This window comes from Sturnira hondurensis, unplaced genomic scaffold (genome assembly GCF_014824575.4).
Source record: "Sturnira hondurensis isolate 20B ecotype Veracruz unplaced genomic scaffold, ASM1482457v3 Scaffold0004136, whole genome shotgun sequence".
NCBI classification, from domain to species: domain Eukaryota; kingdom Metazoa; phylum Chordata; class Mammalia; order Chiroptera; family Phyllostomidae; genus Sturnira; species Sturnira hondurensis.
The window spans coordinates 15,251,320-15,273,391 of NW_028076767.1; the positions used below are offsets into that span (position 1 = coordinate 15,251,320).

The window sequence follows — 22,072 nt, forward strand, 5'->3', positions numbered from 1 at the left end:
TGGTAAAAAACATAATTCTAAAAAATCAAAATAAAATAAGAGAAGACTATATTTTAAAAAGCAATTTGATATTATCTAAATACAGTTATTTTATTTCAAAACTTTATGGATAAGCTTAAAAATTAAAAGTGAGAAAAAACATTCACTGGTAATAAAAAATGAAATGGAATATCAAGGATTTAATTATTGTATATTTCAAAGGTTTGAGTTTTTTTCTTTTTAGGAATAAATATTGAAATGAAGAGTTTATTTTTAAAATTTTATTTATTTATTTATTTCTAGAGAGAGGGGAAGAAAAGGAGAAAGAGAGGGAAAGAAACAATAATGTGTGGTTTTACCTCTCATGTGACCCTCACTGGGAACTGGCCTGCAACCCAGGCATGTGCCCTGACTGGGGATCAAACTGACAACCCTTTGGTTTGCAGGCTGGCACTCAATCCACTGAGCCACACCAGCCAGGGCCAAACAACAACAAAAAAAGGATTTAGATTAAGAACATAAATTTTGCAAGCAATTCAAAGTAGTAGAAACAATAGCAGAACTTTCTTTTCACTCAGATTTCTACAAATGATAATCAGGATTTACAGAATAAACATGCTGTCATTTTTCTGGCAGTTGGAAGGAGATTTTTTTTAACTGCTCAGTTCATTTTTAAAATATGATTGTTTATAGGGTCCGGCTGGTAATGATGGTACTCCAGGACGGGATGGTGCTGTTGGAGAACGTGTAAGGAGAATTTCACTGATTAAAAAAATGTGGAGTAATGTGAACTTTATAATACTAAGGAGTAAAAAAAACTATCCTTTCTCTTCATAGATCCAATACAACCCTGACTTTCCTGATAGAATGAACCTTTTTCATAATGTTATAATTTTGGTAGCTCTTACAAATGAAATGAAATTTTAATACACAGCAAAGTGAGATGGCATTTTTTATTAAGAGCAGGAAAGCAAATTGCTTTCATATTTTGTGCAACATGAAGGTTTGAGTAAGGATACCTATGAGGTGGTCTAAATTTCACACTCGTTCACAAAAAGTACAGGACCTGTGTGACATCTAAATTTCTCTCTTCACCTACTAAAGTGAACGCCCTGTGAAGAAATGAACCATGTAGCTTTCTAGGAATTGTGTATTTCCCAATGGGTTTTTAAATTAGCGATGTACTGAACTGGAAACATCCCCAACTTTATCAGAAGCTCCAGGCCCTCCGGGCAGTCACACAGTTGTCTTGGACTGCGTATCAATGCATGGAAGGCAAAAATAGCCCCTGCTCCAATGTCTAGTACAATGTAATCTCTCTTCCCACTCTAAGAGCAGAACAGACTATGAAGCCAGACAGACCTTGATTGGACCCTTGATTACTTAAGTAACTATCCATGTGACCTTGAACACATTTTCTGAACCTCAGTTTTCAAATACTCTACCTAGGATTAATATATTTGTGTTTTAAATCACATATTTAAAGAAACTAGCAGGCAGTTGGAGGAAGCAGGAATTCTGAGGAATCTTGGGGTACCTGCCATCTCCTGTAAAGCCATAGAATATAAATTTTCTTGGCATCTTGGGTTTTCTCTTGGTCAGTATATATTGTTTAGTGCATTAGTCTTCAAAGGTTTTGCTGAATTATGCCCTGGTATAATTTTGAATATTTGTGAACCCCTATGTGTATTTTAAGTTTCCATCACATTTTAATTTAATCATTAGTTTAAATACTTGCAAAGGAAGTCTTTCTTGGTATTTTCTTTTAGTATTATTATTTTTAAAAGGTTTTATTTGTTTATTTTTAAGAGAGGGGAAGGGAGGGAGAAAGAGAGGGTGAGAAAAATCAACATGTGGCTGCCTCTTGAGCATCCCCTACTGGGGATCAGGCCCATAACCCAGGCATGTGCCCTGACTGGGAATTGAACCCGTGACTCTTCGGTTCCCAGGCCAGCAATCAATCCACTGAGCCACAGTAACAAGGGCTCTTGGTATTTTCTAATTGTGTATTTGCTTTTTGTATGTTTCAAAATATTGGAGTTGCCAATTTAACTTATTCAATGTATTATGTGTCTTTTCCCCAGTCTAATTGCTCAAGTTTATCTTGGTTGCCAAACTAATCAGTCAAATAAGAATTTCTGTGAGAAAAAAATGGTCTGACTTCATTAATTGTGTTGATCCATGTTCATATAACAGTCATCTCACTTCTGATTTCTTAAATTGTTTTTCAATTACAGTTGTCCCCATTTCTCCCCATTATTCTCTCCCTTCCTACCTACCCCCGCCTTCCACATTCAGTGCCCCCCATTGTCTTTGTTCATGGCTCCTTTATACATCTCCCTTGATAACCCTTCCCCTTTACTTTTAATTTCTTAAGGAGACAAAGTAATATTTGGAGGATTGTCATAACTAGGTCACTTGGATAAGGAGCAGCCTCTTCCCCCTCCCCCATTCTTCTTTGCTTTATTCATAAGTAAACTGTGCATTCTGGAAAAGTTCTTTAGCTTAGTACCAGAGGTATTTACTGCTTGGGGCATTGCACTGCAGTAAGATTGCATGTGGTATGATGTCTGCTTTTGTTTCATAAAATGGTAGAAGGTAATTATTTAAGAGGAGTGGGGAAGGATGCTTTAATCTGGGAAATATGGAGTCGAAAATCTGGAAAGTGGTTTCCTTAAAATATTCTGTCTTCACACTCTGTGGCAAATCTTTGTTTATTCCAAGAGCACAGACACCCCTGTGTGAAGGACCTCTGCTAAATTCTGGAGGTGATCACTCCTGCATTCCAGCTATCTTGACCATGGGAGTAATAGGGCAGGAGTGGGGGGGAGCAATGAGGTCCAAAATTGGGGAAAAACAAGTAATCTTATTCTTTTCAGCTTGATTTATTAATAAATACATAAACTAAGTTTATTATAAGTAAAATAATAATGACAATAAAAATTTAAAAAGTACTCTTTAATCACAAATAATGTGGGCACATAGAATACCATTGTTTTAGAATAAATATCAAAGGAATAATACCATGGTTATTCTTATCAGGGTGATCGTGGGGACCCCGGGCCTGCTGGTCTGCCAGGCTCTCAGGGTGCCCCTGGGACACCCGGTCCCGTTGGTGCTCCCGGAGACGCAGGACAAAGAGGAGACCCGGTAAGGACAGTCAATTCCATCCTGATAGTTACAAACAGTATTCTAGATAGACATGCATACAAATATATGTATGTCCTTGATTAAGGACTCTAACCAAAGAATGATAAGCAATTATGAGTTAGTTTTGTGCTTGTCTTAGTGGAAAATACTTGATTTCTAATAGGTATTTTAAAATTCTAATGCTTTGACTTTCATCACCTAAAATGTTGTGATTTATAGGAAATCATGTTAAAGTTAAACAAGTAATAGTTCACCATAATCAACTAAAGTGATCATTCAGTGAAGTTAATTAATAAAGTTGATTGCAGAAGTATCATTGTAGCTATAGTGAGCACATTTTTTATACCTAGGGATATTAGTCTGGTTTTAATTCATTAGCCATAAGAGTATACATAGATAAACATAAACATAAATAAGTACCCAACTACAAATATATAGATTTTGAATTTTATATCTACATAGAATGTGCATTTTTTACATATCAATATTTGTAAAAATTTCTTCTAGGGTTCACGGGGTCCTATTGGACCACCTGGTCGAGCTGGGAAACGTGGCTTACCTGTAAGTTCTCTGTTTTCTTTTAAAATATGTCTTTTTACACAAAATACATACCCAAAGAAAAAGGAAAATTTTAAATTTATAAATTCCAATTATGAAATTTCTCAATCTTTTGTCAAAATACTGATTTTGAATAATACCCAGGAGTTCATGTTTATTTTTACAATTCTAACATAGCTCCTCCAAATTTAACCATGAATTCTTTCAAATAATCAATGAAGACTTTTAGTCACAGTCTTCTTCCAAAATAATAGGAATAGTACCCTTCTTTCCAGATTTTCTAGAAATCACGTAGGATAATGAGTTTTAAAGGTCTCTGTAAATTTTAAAAGTGCTATTGAAATATTGTTTTATTTTTAACTAGACTGCATTGTCCATGTTCAATTCTTTTTGCTATTTGCAGTTACTTCCAGGTTAATGATTATTATAGATATCTTACCATGAATGAATCATATCTATAGGCAGTCTCTTATGTTCTTTTCACATCCATTATGTGTGTTTATGTCTATCAATTATAGCCTTAAAATCATGGCCTATTATTAAATCATAATTCTCAGCTTTGATTTGAGTTTGACTGGAGAAGATTTCATAGTTTCATAGCATGTCAAGTGAAAAAAATTTTAAGTATTTTATTCATTTATATTTAGAGAGAGGGGAAGGGAAGGAAAAAGAGAGGGAGAGAAACATCAATATGCGGTTGCCTCTCATGTGGACTCCACCAGGGACCTAGCCAGCAACCCAGGCATGTGCCTCACCTGGGAATCAAACCTGCAACCCTTTGGTTTGCAGCCTGTACTCAATCCACTGAACTACATTAGCCAGGGCTACAAGGGAAATGTTTTTTAATCAGTTACAAAAATGATGTGGTTTTGTTTTACATGATTAAATAAATTTTAATTAATAAAAAGCAATAGGTGCTTCTGGTTTAGTTTATTTTCAATTTTGAAATTTCTAGACATCCTCAAAATAAACAAACTTCTCTAACATTATACAAAATATTCAGGCTGATTTTGTTATTTAAATTTGCATTGTTATATACAATATGAAAATTTACTGAGATCTAGTCTTGCTGTATTATAAAAAGATTTTCATACTGTTTAACAAGATAGTCAAGTTAAAATAAAAAAATAACCAAACAAAATAAGAACAAAAAACTAGTAAGGGAAATATTAACCTAAGAACCCATTTATTGGCGATGTCATTCATTCTCCAAAGTCAGATTGATAGAGATTCAGTTGTCTTTTAGGAAAACTCTAGACAACAGAAGCTGTCCCTGTAGTTGACCCCAGCCCTGTGTCGGTTTACTGTGAACCATTGAACTTCTGAAGCTGCTTTTATTCCCTAAGACCTAAGAAAAAAGGAAGGAAGGAAGGAAGGAAGGTCCTAAGACCAATTTAGAGTGATCAGATAGTTTTAACCAATTCTCTGAATGTAGCATCTATCCTATAATAAGATTGTTAATTATTGTCTTTTCTTTAGTTTCTCTGGATCAGGATGGATGGACTTGGGTACAGATATTAATGAAATGATGATAACATAGATTTTTGTGTGTGTGTTTTCTATAAAGGAGAGTAGCTTGATGATATTTGTCTTCCATTTGCTCAAACAAGTTTTTGCCAATATCTTATTTCCCCCCAGTCTTATTGAAATATGATTTGATATATGTATAAACTATGAGATGATTACAACAATAAATTTAATTAACATCTATCATCTGACATAGTTGCAAATTTTATTTTCTTGTGATAAGAACTTTTAAGATCTCCTGTTTTAGCAACTTTCTACTATACCAGTTTTTAAAAATAGTCCCAGCTATCCTGTCCAGTTTATCTGCACATGCAAATTTAATAAGTGTTTTATTTTTAGAGGTAACATGAGTAAGTAAAAAGTCATGTTTTGATTCAGAAAAAATCTATTTATGATGGTAATATTTTTATATAACAACATTAGAGAAGTATGTGAAATAAAGTCTTTGAAACTATTTCAGATAGGTGAGACTAACCTTAAAAGTACTTCATTTTAGTATAAGTGGAGGGTAAACATTAAAAAACTAAGTCTTTAGATAAACCTCATTATATATGTTATGTTTTAATGATCACCTTCATACCTTGAGAAAAATAAACAAAATGTCCTAGGTCTACTTCTATTTAGATAACTAAATATTATTGTTCATATAAAATACAGTATATAAAATTATAGTAAATACAATTGTAAAAAGTAAAATTGTAGTAAACTCTAGTCTTAACGAGCCATGACCCTATTTCTAGGGACCCCAAGGACCCCGTGGTGACAAAGGAGATCATGGAGACCGCGGTGACCGAGGCCAGAAGGGTCACAGAGGCTTCACTGGTCTTCAAGGTCTCCCTGGGCCTCCTGTAAGTGATTTATTGAATTATTATTTGCCCTTCATGTGAAAATATGCAGATTTCTTGTCATGAACATTTGTCTACAGAGTGGATGGACTTTTTGTATTTTATTTTCCTTTCAAAGAATGCCTTGATGAGTGACTAATTACCCACCTGCCCAATATAATTACCCATATATTGGCTATAATTTTGTAGAAAAAAATAAAAGAGAAAAATATGTATACCATTACTCCTACAGTTATATTTAGTATTAATCAACTCATGAAGACATTGTAGAGATTGATGACTTTATGAAAGTAGTTTATGCAGCTAATGTCAGTGACATCACATTAAAAAAATCTGAAATTGGCAAATGTGGTATGTAAATATTTTGGTAACATTTAACATTTTTCCTGTTTAGGGTCCAAATGGTGAACAAGGCAGTGCTGGAATCCCTGGGCCATTTGGCCCAAGAGTAAGTAACACAACAAGCTGAGGATGTAAATAATAATGCTTTGGTGATATACTTACTGCTGTAGTCTGAGTGTCACTTTCACGGATCAAAGCTAGAATGGCCCAGATTCTCGGAAGCTGGCAACCAACATATGAGACAAACTATTCAGCAATTACCTTTAAGTAGAAATATCATGTAATATGATGTATTAATTCATGGCCCCACATTAAAGTCTTTTTCTTATGGTAATGTACTGATCCATTGGTTTATTTTCTTAATCTGTGTTCATTGAAATTTCCATTAAACTCTCCCTCTTTGAGATGATATAGTAGGACTTACCATGAAGTGGAGACAGAAGCTGGGTGTCCTGAGGGTGGATATATATATTTTTAAGTAATTATGATACTTCTTTGGAAGTATTTTGCTTAAGGTTAATGCAGAAGCAAATCATGAAATGAAACCAACATTTGAAGCTTTTAGAAATTCTACACGAGTATTAACGCTGCTTCTAATTGGTTATTAATGTCATAAGACAATTGATGGACATAATTATTTAGGAAAATTATTAGAATTTCTGCTATGTCTAAATACAATCTAAACAAATCATACATAAATTTTAGAACAGTAGTATTTATTTATTTATTTTTTTTTTTTTTTAATTTTTTATTTAATTATTTTTCAAGTACAGTTTTCTGTCTATTACTCCCAACCCGTCCCACCCCCCATCCTCCCCCCTCCCTCCCATTTCCACCCTTCTCAGTTGTTGTCCATGTATCCTTTATATAGGTTCCTCTAAATCCCTCCCTTTATTTAAATTGTTAGAATATGATGAAATTTATATAAGCACATAAATTTTTTTATGTGCTTATATAAAACACTTCAACTTCTGTCATTTTCTCACTCCTCATTAATGGAAGTTCTAATTAAGTTTACAATACATGAGACTTGATGATTCAGGCCCTTTTAGTAATAAAGGTAGATGATTAGCCCATTATGGATGATAATTTGTGTGTAGTGAAATAGTAAATGTTAGAGTGGGCCAGAACTCCATTTATTAGTTATTAGGAACCTGAATCTGAGAAATCATTGTAATAGTGGCATAATGAAAATAGTTCTTTGATTAGAGAAAGGCATTGTGAAAGTTTTCTTATCGAATCGAAACTAGTTTTTATTTTTTGCAGGGTCCTCCAGGCCCTGTGGGTCCTTCGGGTAAAGAAGGAAACCCTGGGCCACTTGGACCAATCGGGCCTCCTGGTGTGCGGGGCAGTGTTGGAGAAGCAGGACCTGAGGTAAAACCACAGGGGTTTGCATGCAAATAACTCTATTGGTTTTGGTAGCTTGGATTCTAGCCAGGGAATATCCATACAGAGTGATGGACAAGATGTTGAAAGAACTCTGAAAACCTAAAATCACACAAGAGCTTGTCTGTATAAGTAACTATTTCAAATATTAGTACAGGTTACTCAGAATATATAAAATCAGAGTCCAAGCTACCTAGGCCTTGATTTCGTGTGGTACCAGTGAGAGCAAATAGCAAGTTGTGATTGTATTTATAATGGAATTTATGAAAATGTTGCTTTGCTTTAAATGACATTATACTAAATACAAGATTCCATGAATATAGTCATTCATGAAAATGCTATAAAAAGTGTGAAATTAAAATTTATTGAAAATGACATTCAAAAAGGATTTCAATTAAAAGTTGTCATTAAAATATCCCAATAGTATCAACCTGAGGATTATGCAAAGCTAAACCTGTATTAGACTCTGACCCCTTGGGTCTTCGCATCCTCATATGTCTGCCATACATGTGTGTTCACATGTGCATGTATGTGTATGAGGTGATGCTTCCCTTTCTGGTGTTTTTTCCTTTGTGGTCTTAATTACCTCTCTCTATTTATTCTGTCTCTGCACCTTACTGGTAATACCATTAAAATAAATATTTATTATTTATTATATGACTGGAAAACCATATATTTCGTATGGTCGAGAAAGACATTTCCTATTTATTTATGGGTAGATGGAAAGCAGCTACAGAATTGGAATGTCTCTGACATGTGTGGCTCTCGATTGACTCTATTTTGAGGTTCAGTGGTCCTTGATAGAAAATAAAAATCCTTCCCCTGAGATTAAAGGAACGCTTGGAATCATGATGTGACCTTAAAACACACACACACAGATTGAACAGTCTCTTGGGGTGAGGAAATGTTGGCACTGGAGGTTGGAGTGACTCGCCCAGAGCCATACAAGTGGCAGAGCCAGTGTTACGACTCCTGCCTTCTCACTGCCAGGGCTGTGCTCCCCACAGAAAAAAGATTTCCTGTGCCTTCCCTCTTATTTGAAAATAGGGGAAATTATCTTAAGGGTGTTTCTTGTGGGAATTTCTGTGGTATTGATGTGCAGTCTCATAAAACTAGGACCCACAACTTTTCTGTGTTTCCCCTTTCAGCTCCTGTCCGTGAATCCTTTTAAAACATTTCAGTTGTGCCTTGCCCAAAGTCATTTGGAAATAAGTATATATATATATATATATCTACATATTTTTAACGTAAAATATATTGCATCTACAAAGTAAACATCAGAGCAAATATTTTCTGCTTTTATCTTCATATATCTCACAGTTGATTTGCAGATATGTTACCTGAAAAAATTTACATATCATGTATCATCCTAGGAACATTAGAGGTTGGCAAGCCAGAATCCTCTTGTTAAAAAGGCATGAGTCATAGATCTCTCTGCACCATAGAGTTGGGGTGTTGCCTTGTAACTCCCTGTGCACCCAGTCCCATCAGTGCCTTTGTCCAATAGAAAACCAAAACCGAAACAATGTGTTAATGTATTTCCAAATTTTTTTAAATTAGGGTCCTCCTGGTGAGCCTGGACCACCTGGTCCTCCAGGCCCCCCTGGTCACCTGACAGCTGCTCTTGGGGATATCATGGGGCACTATGATGAGAGCATGTCAGACCCACTTCCAGAGTTCACTGAAGATGAGGCGGCTCCTGATGACAAAAACAAAACAGACCCTGGAGTCCACGCCACCCTGAAGTCACTAAGTAGTCAGATCGAAACCATGCGCAGCCCCGACGGTTCTAAAAAGCATCCAGCCCGGACTTGTGATGACTTAAAGCTTTGCCATTCTGCAAAGCCGAGTGGTGAGTAGAAAGCTGCCTATTTGAGCAACCTTTGTTGTTTCTGACTGAGATTGTGTTATTCTCCATTGCATTCCAAAAATATTTTATTGACTGCATTGCAAAAATAGACCTAAGAGATGAAATGGTAAACATGTCACAGAGTTTGTGGTTTAATGGTGGTGAGATAAGCAGTATAATAGAGGACATATCCGTCGACGATTTAATTTCATTATGGTAGTTCCATTTCCATTAGAAGTCTTAAAATATTGGTAATTTCATGGTGATTCAATGTAGAAAATACTTGCTTAAGCAAGGTTAATGTTTATTTACCTACATAAATCTCAGAGATTTAATATGCTAGCATATATCACTGGTTCATTAAGAATGGAATAAAATTTATTTTATTTCCCAAACTTATTGGAATATAAAATTTCCTCATGTAGTTCAATGTTCTTTGAATATCACTTTAGGAGTCACTACTGGCAGGATCATGTATAGTGGTGCTCTAAAGTATTTTGGAATTAAGCAGTCTGTCTGTCCTAGTTGAATAAACCATGCCTGAAGTTTGCACTTTTTTATCATTTTTATTAATTTATTAAGACCTGAAGAAGAGGGATTCTAGGCCATAGCAATAAGCTGTGAAATGCTTAAGAGCTTCAGTTAACTTTGAAATGACATTGACACGGATAGCTAAAATTGAACTTTGAAGACCAGGCAATTTGATTCTCAGCTCTATACTTTACATCCCACCAATGTTCCTTCATTTTATTTAAATGCAGTTTTTGATGTGTAATATATGTATATAACATATATGTATTTATTTATATTACATAAATATATATGATATGTATATATATACACACATATGCATACATACACACACATAAATAAAGTATGCCTGTGTGCACAAATATATACATACAGATTTGTACAAATATATATTTGTTTGTGTATTTATTTGATTATATGTCCAGCACCAAGTACTAACTTGGTATATAGACTACTTAAGGTAACTTTATGAAATCAATTTTAAATAGGGTCAGTGAGATAATTTGTAACATTCTAATTGTAGTTCAATTCATACATTTATTTTATTCATAGTTTTGACAATATTTTATTACATTTCAATTACAATTTGTTTTAAAAAACTGGTTCTGTAAATTTAATGGGAACACATCCATTTTGGCAAAGTCACTTAATCACTGTGGTTTACTTCTTTTTGGTATAGTTATTATCTATGAAACAGAGATAATGGTATTTCCTTTACATGCATGTTTTAAGCCTTGATTTAGCAAAGTGCCTCAGAACAGTGCTTGTAGAAAGAAACCAAATGATGCCCTGCCTGGTGTAGCTCCGTGGATTGAGGGCAGGCCTGTGAACCAAAGGGTTGAGGTTCGATTCCCAGTCAGGGCACATGCCTGGGTTGCAGGCCAGTTCCCAGCAGGGGACACACGAGGGGCAACCATACACTGATATTTTCTCCCTCTCTCCTTCCCTTCCTCTCTAGAGATAAATGAATAAAATCTTTAAAAAAAAAAAAGAAAGAAACCGAATGCATGATAGTTACTTTTTACTTTGCTGCAGAATATTTCCTTAACTGGGATACTTTCTCTTAAAAGAATCCTTAAGCAATGAGTCACATTTTCAAACCCTCTGTTAATCCTTTTAGAACTCATCATCATGTTTGAAATTCACTTTATTTAGCAAATATTTTTATTTTGGAAAATAGGTGAATATTGGATTGACCCTAACCAGGGATCTACTGAAGATGCAATCAAAGTTTACTGCAACATGGAAACAGGAGAAACTTGTATTTCAGCAAACCCATCCAGTATACCACGTAAAACCTGGTGGGCCAGCAAATCTCCTGACCATAAGCCTATTTGGTATGGTCTTGATATGAATAGAGGATCTCAGGTAATTTAATATGCTTACTTAAAATTAAATTTTTTGCTTTTTATTATTTATTATACCTTAGTTATTTAGGACTATGCTATTACATTTTTTGTTTGTTTTTTTGTTATTTATTTATTTATTTTAAAAATTTTAATTGTTATTCAAGTATAGTTTTCTGTCTTTTACTCCCATCCCAGCCCACCCACCTAGCTTTCCCCACTCCCTCCCATTTCCACCCCCCCTAGTTTTTATCCATGTGTCTTTTATACTTATTCCTGTAAACCCTTCCCCTTTTCCCCTGAAATTCCCTCCTCTCTCCCCTCTGGACACTGTCATCCTATTCTCTGTTTCAGTGTCCTTGGTTATATTTTGCTTGTTTGATTGTTTTGTTGTTTAGGTTCCTGTTAAAGGTGAGATCATGTGGTATTTGTCTTTCACCACCTGGCTTATTTCGCTCAGCATGATGCTTTCCAGTTCCACCCATGTTGTTGCAAAGGGTAGGAGCTCCCTCTTTCTTTCTGCTGCATAGAATTCCATGTGTAAATGTACCATAGTTTTTGGATCCATTCATTTACTGATGGGCACCTAGATTGCTTCCAGCACTTGGCTATTGTAAATTATGCTGCTATGAACATTGGGGTGCATGGGTTCATTTGAATTGGTATTTCAGGGTTCTTAGAATATAATCCTAGCAGGGGAATTGCTGGATCAAAAAGCAGATCCATTTTTAGATTTCTGAGAAAATTCCATACTGTTTTCCATAGTGGTTGTACCAGTCTGCAATCTCACCGATAGTGCACTAGGGTACCCCTTTCTCCACAACCTAACACTTGTCTGTTGCTTTGTTTATGATGGCCATTCTGACAGGTGTGAAGTGGTATTTCACTGTGGTTTTAATTTGCATCTCTCTGATAGCTAGCAATATTGACCATCTTTTCATGTGTCTCTGGATCCTGTGTATGTCCTCCATGGAGAAGTGTCTGTTCAAGTCCTTTGCCCATTTTTTAATTGGGGTTAGTTTCTAGTTTCAGTCCCTTGTGGTCAGAGAAAATGCTTGGTATGATTTCAATTTTCTTGAATTCGTTGAGGCTTGTTTTGTGTCCTATCATGTAGTCTATCTTTGAAAATGTTCCATGTGCATTTGTGAAGAATGCATACTTAGCTTCTTTGGGATGAAGGTCTCTATATATACCAGTTACGTCCATTTCATCTAGGGCATTGTTCAATGCCACAATATCTTTGTTGATATTTTGTTTGGAAGATCTGTCCATTTTTGACAGTAGGGTATTAAAATCCCCTACTATAATTATGTTGCTATTAATATCTTTCTTGAAGTCCTTCAAGATTTTCTTTATGTATTTGGGTGCTCCTATGTTGGGTGCATATATATTTACAATGTTTATGTCTTCTTGGTGGATTCTTTCCTTGATTATTATGACGTGACCTTCTGGGTGACTTTTTATGGCTCTTTTTTTTTTGAAGTCTATTTTGTCTGCTATGAGTATTGCTACCCTGGCTTTTTTTTCTTGTCTGTTTGCTTGGAAAATTTATTTCTAGCCTTTTACTTTCAATCTGTGTATGTCTTTTGTCCTGAGGTGGGTCTCTTGTAGGCACCATATGTGTGGGTCATGCTTTCTTATCCATTCAGCTATTCTATGTCTTTTAATTGGAGCATTTAATCCATTTATGTTTAAGGTTATTATTGGTAGGTACTTATTTGTTGTCATTTTTGTACCTGTGTTCCCCCCCACCTTTTACTTCCTTTCCTTAAAGCAGCCACTTTAGCATATCTTGCAGAGCTGGATTGGTGGAGGTGTATTCTTTTAGACTTCTTTTGTCTCAAAAGCTCCTTATTTGGCTTTCTATCTTGATTGAGAACCTTGCTGGGTAAAGTAGCCTTAGTTGTAGTCCTCTGGTTCTCATTACTTGGAATATTTCTTGCCATTCTCTTCTGGCTTGGAGCATTTCCATTGAGAAGTCAGTTGCTAACCTTATTGGGGCTCCCTTGTATGTTGTTTCATTTTTTTCTCCCTTGCTGTTTTTTAAGATTCTCTCTTTGTCTGGGAATTTTGCCATTTTAATGATGATGTGTCTTGAAGTGGGCCTCTTTGGATTCCTCTTGATTGGGACTCTCTGTGTTTCCTGGATTTGTGTGACTTTTTCTCTCATCAAATTAGGGAAGTTTTCCATCATTAACTTTTTGAAATAGATTTTTTTATCCCTTTCTCTTCTCCTCCTCCTCTGGGATCCCTATTATTCGGATATTATTACCTTTCATATTGTTGGGTATTTCTCTTAATCCCTCTTCATTCTTTCTGAGCCTGTGCCTGTTTTTTTGTTTTTGTTTTTGTTTATTTTGTTTTGTTTTTTGTTTGTTTGCTTTTTTGCTCTTCCTGGGTGTGTTTTTCTACTTTGTCCTCTAGCTCTCTGATTTGGTCTTTTGCCTCATCAATCCTTCTTTTAATTCCTTTTACTGTGTTCTTCAGTTCAGAAATTGCATTCTTCATTTCCTCTTGGCCCTTGTTGATAGTTTCTATTTCCTTTTTCATGTTGATATAGTTTGCAGGGAGTTCATTGTAGCTTCCCTGTAGTTTCTGGTAATCGCTATGAGCTCATGGAGCTTCCTGACAACCATTGCTTTGAACTCAATATCTGATAGTTGAGTTGCATTTTGTTTAGCATTCTTTCTGAGGGTTTCCCCCTTTTCTTTCATTTGGGTATTGTTTCTTTGTCTTCCCATTGTTTGTGAGACTCTTCTTGTTAGCCTCAGCTTCTTAAATTGATCTGTTCTGACTCCCTGGGTTTAAGGTGTGAACTTCTGTGGTACAATACCTGTGAGATTCAGTGGTGCAGTCTCCTTTGAGTATCCTGGTGTTCATGGCTTCCACCTACTCTTTTTTTTTGGTGATCAGTTGGAGGGGGAAGGCAAAATGGTTTAAGATAGCAAGAGAGTATTCTATGCTATTTACAGTAACAGCTGGTAGAGAAGAGATAGGAGATCCTTTGGCTATGTATAGTGTTAACTGTGACATTCCACCCAACTAGCCACTTTTTAGAAAGGGTGGAAAGAAGATAAGACTCTTGTTGGGGAGAGAAGGATTGTGAGTTGGATCTAGAAAGCAGTGAGGTTGTAGAAGGTCAGATTATGAGGTAAGGTGAGAGTAAAGAATAGAAAATAGGTGTAGTGTGTGAGAGAATAGAGTTAACCACTACGGTAATAAAGGTCAAGAAACCGTGAAGTGGGCTAAGATCTGGGAGGAATGTTGTGTAGTATTTACAATTGTATGGAATAGCTATTACTTACAGTAATATTAGAGCAACAACCATATGGCAGAATCTATGAGCTCTAGATAACAAGAATAGGGAGTATCAGACCTTTAGCAGTGTGCTAATGGAACAAAGGTGAAGTGAAGGACAGTAAATAAGCAATACACTGTGAAAGAAAGAGCAGGGGAAACCTGTCAAATGATACAATATAACCAGCCATGCAAAGAAGACTGAACAGAAAGAAGAGGAATACAAAAATATTATTCAAATAAAAGATGTAAGAATAATGTAAAAATAATAATACAAATATGCAATAACTTGCAGGTTCTCTGTAATAACAAAGTGGAATTCGTCTTTCTGTCTCACCTGTTGGGATGGCCCCTCTTTGGGTTCAACTCTGGTCTTTTCACAGTTCCGGGGTTTTTTTTGGTCTCATTTGTGGGTATTTCAAAAAAAAAGCAGACTAAGGAAGGTAGAAGAGATAAAATTAGAAAGAAAGGAAGAAGGACTAAAACAAGAAAGGAGGGAAAAGAAGCAAAAGTAATTGAGAGATAAAAATAATAAAAATTAAAAAATAAAAAATTACTTAAAAAATTAAACAAAAACAAACAAACAAACAAAAAACCCTCTTGCTGGTTTCAAACTGGCTAAACTGGTTTTTCTGTTCTTGCTACAGCAGGCTGAGGGGCGGGTTTACCTCTACAGGCTCAGGGTCTCCTGAGGTGCACCCGCTTTCTCCTGGCTCCCAGTTGTGGTCCTGGGTATTCCACAAAGCTCTCTCTTCCAGGGTTGCGGGCACACATGCTGGGCCACACCGCCTCCGGTCATAGGGGCTCTGCCGCACATTCTTTCCAGGGCTATGTGTGGGTGCTCACAGCACCCATGTGTGTGCCACTCAGACCTTACTCCTCTCTCTGGGACTTCAAGCAACCAGGTCTCTCCCTGGGCTTCTCAAACCCTGCTTGTCCCGGGAGGGAGCGCAGACCCAGCTCTCTCCCAAGAGCCCTGTGGCGGGTCCAGCAGCCCTGTGCCTGGGGCTATACCCCCTGGTCCCCGCGCTGATCCCTGGGCCATTATTGTCCTGGAGCACTCTCCTTACCGCCTGGTTTTTCAAGGTCCGCTACAATTCTTGATCTCCTGTTTTCATATATGCTGGGGTACTGTTGGTTGTCTGCTCTGTTCCTCTGTAGATCAGCCGGGTTTCTCTCCTGCGTGTAGGAGGAAGTGGAATCTGCTCCCTCTTATCTAGCAGCCATCTTCTCTCTGCAATTACATTTTGACCAGGTTTATTTTATCCTGTTAATTAAAGTCGTATATTCTCATTAGCTGTAATTGCAATAGCACTGCATGAACAAATTTTTACAAGAATGAAATTAACATAAATTTTAAGTAATAATTTTTCCATTGCTGGAATGTAGAAAAGTAATTATTTTTATTATTAGTTCCTTTAATGCATTTCACACTGACTGTGGGGTATACTTGAAGGGATCTTGCCACAGCTGAAAGACAGAGATTGTATTTAACATCGGGAGACCTAGGTGACTGCTACCTAGATCTGTTACTGACTTTGGGACAGTAGGACGTCATTTAACCTTTCACAGCTTTTGTTCTTTCGTTGAAAGTGCAGGTGATAGTGCTGACTAGTGCAGCTCAGTTGGTTGGGCATCGTCCGGCAAAGCGAAAGTTGCCAGTTTGATTCCTGGTCAGGGCACATGACTGGGTTCTGGGTTTGGGACCTGGTGCGTCATATACAAGAAGCAACCAATTGATGTTTCTCTTTCACATCAATGTTCCTCTCCATCTCTTTCTCCTTCCCTTCCCCTCTCTCTAAAAATAAATTAAAAATTAAAAAATTTTTAAAGTGTGAGCGATAATGTTTACCTCATGGTCTTGTGTGAATATAATGTGCTTACTATGATATCTAGTACATGGTAAGTTATAAATAAATATTAGATAACCTCTATAATAGTTATTTATATAATTAAATCACTTTATAAACTTTGTACTATTATTTAAACAAAGCATTTTTATAATTAAAATGAATTCAATTAGTATTCAATCTGAGTCCAGTCTCTTCTATGTTTCTTTTATGAACCAGTATTTAGATTTTTCAACCAATCCTGCCACTTCCTTTTTCAATATGAGTCTTTCGTCCTGGATCTCTTTCTGGCAATCTAACTCTGAAATTTTCTTCTCACCTCTGCTCCTGCTCTCTTCTCAGAACTCCTGTTTATAATAAATGTGAGCATATTACAAGTGTGAGTAGGATATACCAGAATGTACCATTATTTAATGAGCAGAAAAACCTTTAATTTAAATATACCCAATTGAAATGTCATTTGGTTGATATAATTTTATATTAAAAACTCAAAAAGAAACACTGAAAATAAAGCTCAAAGTAGAATATGACTAGCAAAGAGCCTGTAGAAATTGTGATTATTTGTGGTAATTGATAAAAAACTTGTAATTCATATTTCTTATAAATGTATAATAGTATGGTTATTGCTGGGGGGAGGTTGTTATTAGGGAACTACATAGTAATGGGAAAAATACAATAAATACTAAATTAAAGAAATATTTTATATAAATAGTTGTCATAATTCTTATTATAATTAGCAATAAAAACAATGAGTTATTTTTATACATGATTACATATCCAAGCCAATGCTCAAGTATATAACTTCTAAAAGATAAGATTCTTTAAAGAAATGGAGTAGCAGATTTAAAAACACATAAACTTTCTCCAATGAGTATAATTTTTGGTTTCTTAACCTGTCACTTGCAGTAGTAAGGACAGAAGTTCTTACTTGTAAATATTTTTAACAATTTTAAGATATTTTTATAAGTGGGATAATATACTGCTATATGAAACAATAGGAGTAATTCTCTTCAAAATTGATTTACTTGAAATCAACACACACACAGCTCTGTGAACCCCTGAAGTGCCCATATAACACTAAGACTTGTGTTGTTTTTCTAGTTCGCTTATGGAGACCACCAGTCACCTAACGCAGCCATTACTCAAATGACCTTCTTGCGTCTTTTATCCAAAGAAGCCTCCCAGAATATTACTTACATCTGTAAAAACAGTGTTGGTTACATGGATGATCAAGCTAAGAACCTCAAGAAAGCTGTGGTTCTCAAAGGGTCAAATGACTTAGACATCAAAGCAGAAGGAAACGTTAGATTCAGATATATAGTTCTTGAAGATACTTGCTCCGTAAGTACTTTTGATCTGTATTGATCTGTTTAAAGAAAAGAAATATTTTTGTTAGAAATACTGTTATGGCACTAGAGGTAGGGACAATTTTGCCCTGTATATAGAATAACATTTTGTCTATAGTTATTTGTCAAGTTGTTCTTTAGGGTAAACTTGAATGTGTGTTACTGCATGAGCTCATGGTGGAGGCTCATGTTTATCATGTTTATAAAAGACAATAAAGAAAGTCTGGGTCTTTGGGATCCGATCCAGCTCTTCTGCAAAATCACTTTGGCTCTCCCACAAGTTTATTTGTTTAATCTCAGTTTTGTACTTAAAATTTCTTGATTCTAAAATGTATAAGCAATCTGAGATACTTCACATTTTTTACTGATTTGTATAGCTCCTCACTTGCATATCTAGATGGAAAAAATGGAAAATGTTTAATGATGAATTATAGTTTCATTTGTGAAAAGCAAAAGGGCTTTCACAATGTATTTATCAGTGCCCACTTGGAAAGCTGTGAAAGAACAAAGGGCATTTTCTCAATTTACTGCGTGCAAGAAATGCCTTCCAGCCTTGCTAGGACCTCACCCCATTAGTAGTGCTCTTTTAAGTGGTACTCTAAAAACCATTGCCTTCCCCTGGTCAAAACTGGCTTGGAAGGTGACGTCTAATGTCTCTGGAGTAATTTTTATATACTATTAACCTCTTACACAATTTAATTCTAGAAACGAAATGGAGACGTGGGCAAGACCATCTTTGAATATAGAACACAGAATGTGGCCCGCTTGCCCATCATCGATCTTGCCCCTGTGGATGTTGGCAGCACAGACCAAGAATTTGGCATTGAAATTGGGCCCGTTTGTTTTGTGTAAAGCAAGCTGAGATACATCGACAATGAGCAACACCCTCACCATCAACGACCACCACCATTCACAAGAACTTTGACTGTTTAAAGCTGATCCTGAGACTCTTGAAGTAATGGCTGATTCTGCATCAGCATTGTATATATGGTCTTATGTGCCTGGCCTCCTTATCCTTCAGAATATTTATTTTACTTACAGTCCTCAAGTTTCAATTGATTTAAAATATTTTTCAATACAGCAGTTTAGGTTTAAGATGACAGTGACAATGACCACCTTTTAAAAAAGTAAACTGATTGAATAAATAAGTCTTTGTTTTCTTCAATTTATTTCAATGTAATGACAAAGTTGCTTAGTATTTATGAGAAAATTCTTCTTCCTGGCAGGTAGCTTAAAGAGTGGGGTATATAAAACAACAACATGTGTTTTGTTTCACATGTCTGCAATTTGAAAATAGAAAGTAGTGCCCTTTGTGACCTCTCAGACCCAGATTATCAATTAAATATGAGATCAAAATGTTCATCCTTGTGACTGAAGTCCTCATGCATGTCTTAGTATTGTATAACTGTCACAGAGACTTTTTAAAGATAATCTTGAAACAAATAGTTTCTTACTGTTTTAAATGGAATTTTTAAGTAATATATATTCAATGGAATTTCTTGAAAACAAAGTCGTCTTAGATTTTATAAAGGGTGGTAAGTTTAGACTTTTTTTCTTTATTCAAATTTAAAGGTATCTTTCCCTCTTGACTAAGTCTATTAACATAGATAGAAGTTACATGAGTATAACATTGAATACATTTGCACTTTCTTGTTTAAGAAGACATTGAATGCAAAAAATTACACATACAACTTTATAAACATGTATGTCCAGGACCCAAAGTTGAGTCTTCCATAGGTATAATCTCATCATCTTGAAGCCTATAATGAAGAAAAAGATTTAGAAACTCAGAGTTGTGGAGCTGACTCTAATCAATGTGATGATTGGAAATAGAACATTTGGCCATTGAACTCTCATATGAAACATGACCCAACATTTCTTAGCATGAGCTACCTCATCTCTAGAAGCTGGGATGGACTTAACTATTCTTGTTTATATTTTCGATTCCAAAAGGTGCTATGCTTCTGTTATCATTCCAAGACTGGAGATAGGCAGGGCCAGATGTATTATTATTTTTCCTTTAATGATGGTGCTAAAGTTCCTTCTATAAAATTCTTCAAAAATAAAGATGGCTTCATCAACACCACCTGTGAAAGCATAACTGTCAGACTTGCCCGGTTCTGGAACGGGGAGCGCTGCTCCAGCGCCTTGCCCAGTGTTCATCTGTCATCCTGTATCTGGAGTGCTTTGTAACACATGCATGTTTCTTAGATCAGAACATGTAGGTCCCCTTGGGTCTCAAGGCTTTTTTCCCCTTGTTGCATTTTGTTGGCTCCGTTTTTATTTTTTCCCTTAAAAATAAACAGCTGGGACCACCCCAAAGGACAAGCCATGCACACAACTTTAGTCATGTATCTCTGCAAAGCATCGAATTAAATGCACGCTTTTGTCATGTCAATGGTTTTTGTTTTGTGGAATTCCTTTGAGCATATTAGATCCAATTCATCTCCAGTAGTGAAAATCAAGGTACTGTGGTATTCTTTGTTCACTATTTGTTTAAAAGGTAAAACAGCAAATATCTTCCACCGTGTATAGACTGGCTTATATTTGAAAATCAATTTGCAACATCACTCATGAGGAAAACATGACACTAATTATCACTGTCTATGGCCTTAAAAATCTCAGGGTAGTGTTATTGATAAAAAGGGAAAAGCAACTGATTTTTTATGGTTGAATAAACTGTGATAATAAAACATGTGTCTCAAAGTGTACCACATATGAATTTAGCCTATTGTTTTCAGAGTTTTATTTCAGTGTTTCTTTAACAGCATTGTTTTTTTTCCAAATTGGTTTTGATTCGACCTCTACATCTTGAATTTTGTATTTATATACTTAAAGATGTTTGTGAGTTTTCTTTGTGTTAAAACTTCTTTCAGGTTCAGCCTATACAGGTTGTCAAAGTCAGATAGATGAGCCAAAAATGTGCAGCGAATCTCTGAAGTCAAAAACACTTACAATCTCCAACTATAGAAATTCTGGTTCTTATTTGGAGCTCAGCAGTGTGACACATCAAAGGCTGCCCCAGGCAGTTCTAGAGGCCAATCTAGAGATTGGCAGGTCCCATTCCAAGCTAGTAGACTTCTTTACCTTTATGTCCAGCAGACACATCAAGCTGTACTTGATCAAAAGCAAATTTATCTACATCTGGGAGGATGGCAACATTGATTTCTTATTAATTTATTAAAAAATACAAATGAGACTGGCTGGGGTAGCTCAATAGATTGAGTGTAGGCCTGTTAACCAAGGGGTCACCAGTTTGATTCCTAATCAGGGCACATGCCTGAGTTATGGGGCCAGGTCCCCAGTAGGGGGTGCATGAGAGACAACCACACATTGTTGATGTTTCTCTTCCTCTCTTTCTCTCTCCCTTCCCTTCTCTCTAGAAATAAATAAATAAATAAATAAAATCTTGTTTAAAAATATGAATGAAAACTCCCAAAAAATCAATGAAAGGAAGAAAAAGGAGAAAAAGAGTAAAGAAGGCATAAACAGTGCTGAGAAATCCCCAAACTTGTCACACAAAATTTGGAAAATTATGGCCAGGTTCAATATATTTTATTCCAAATTGAAAAGAGATTCAAAGAAATTATAGATAATATATCTTCTCAAGAGAATGGTATTCTATAGCAGAAAGCACGTGCAAAAACCATGGGAAAATTAAATGATTGGAACTACTGTGCTGAGAGTCCCTATGCCACCATGAATAAAAAACATCATGCATCAATTTTTTTTCTTTGATATGAAGATTTCAGGAGATTAAGTTAAAAGCCACTTTGGGGTCTTGGTCCAACAGCAGCAAACCAAGGCAACAATGCTCCAATGAAAACCGAAAGCTTGTGGATTATGGGTCATGCCAGTACGTTGATTTTTTTTTTAATCAACATGGCTGGTTTACTCGAGAGCAGCTTTTCTTCTCAGGCTCCTTTAGCAATCAATGTATCATTTCATAGAATATCTAAGTGTGATTCTCCAGGGATCAGTCTTTTTTCTCTTTGTTTTCATGTTCAATACTCTTTCATCACTGGTCCTCCTCCATGCCAATGGTTTTGATTACTACATATATGGC

The 22,072-nt window shown here is 35.8% G+C and overlaps 1 protein-coding gene across 1 annotated transcript in view; it reads left to right on the forward strand.

Annotated features, from left to right (window-relative positions):
- COL5A2 (collagen type V alpha 2 chain) overlaps nucleotides 1-20,404 on the forward strand; it is a 148,228-nt gene extending 127,824 nt beyond the window's left edge. Inside the window, exons 45-54 of the mRNA XM_037043777.1 lie at nucleotides 673-726; nucleotides 3,022-3,129; nucleotides 3,637-3,690; nucleotides 5,955-6,062; nucleotides 6,454-6,507; nucleotides 7,668-7,775; nucleotides 9,348-9,639; nucleotides 11,348-11,535; nucleotides 17,762-18,001; nucleotides 18,712-20,404. Coding sequence (XP_036899672.1) covers nucleotides 673-726; nucleotides 3,022-3,129; nucleotides 3,637-3,690; nucleotides 5,955-6,062; nucleotides 6,454-6,507; nucleotides 7,668-7,775; nucleotides 9,348-9,639; nucleotides 11,348-11,535; nucleotides 17,762-18,001; nucleotides 18,712-18,858 — 1,353 coding nt within the window. The 3' untranslated portion in view covers nucleotides 18,859-20,404. The remainder of the gene's footprint in view (nucleotides 1-672; nucleotides 727-3,021; nucleotides 3,130-3,636; nucleotides 3,691-5,954; nucleotides 6,063-6,453; nucleotides 6,508-7,667; nucleotides 7,776-9,347; nucleotides 9,640-11,347; nucleotides 11,536-17,761; nucleotides 18,002-18,711) is intronic.
- Nucleotides 20,405-22,072: the final 1,668 nt, after the last annotated feature.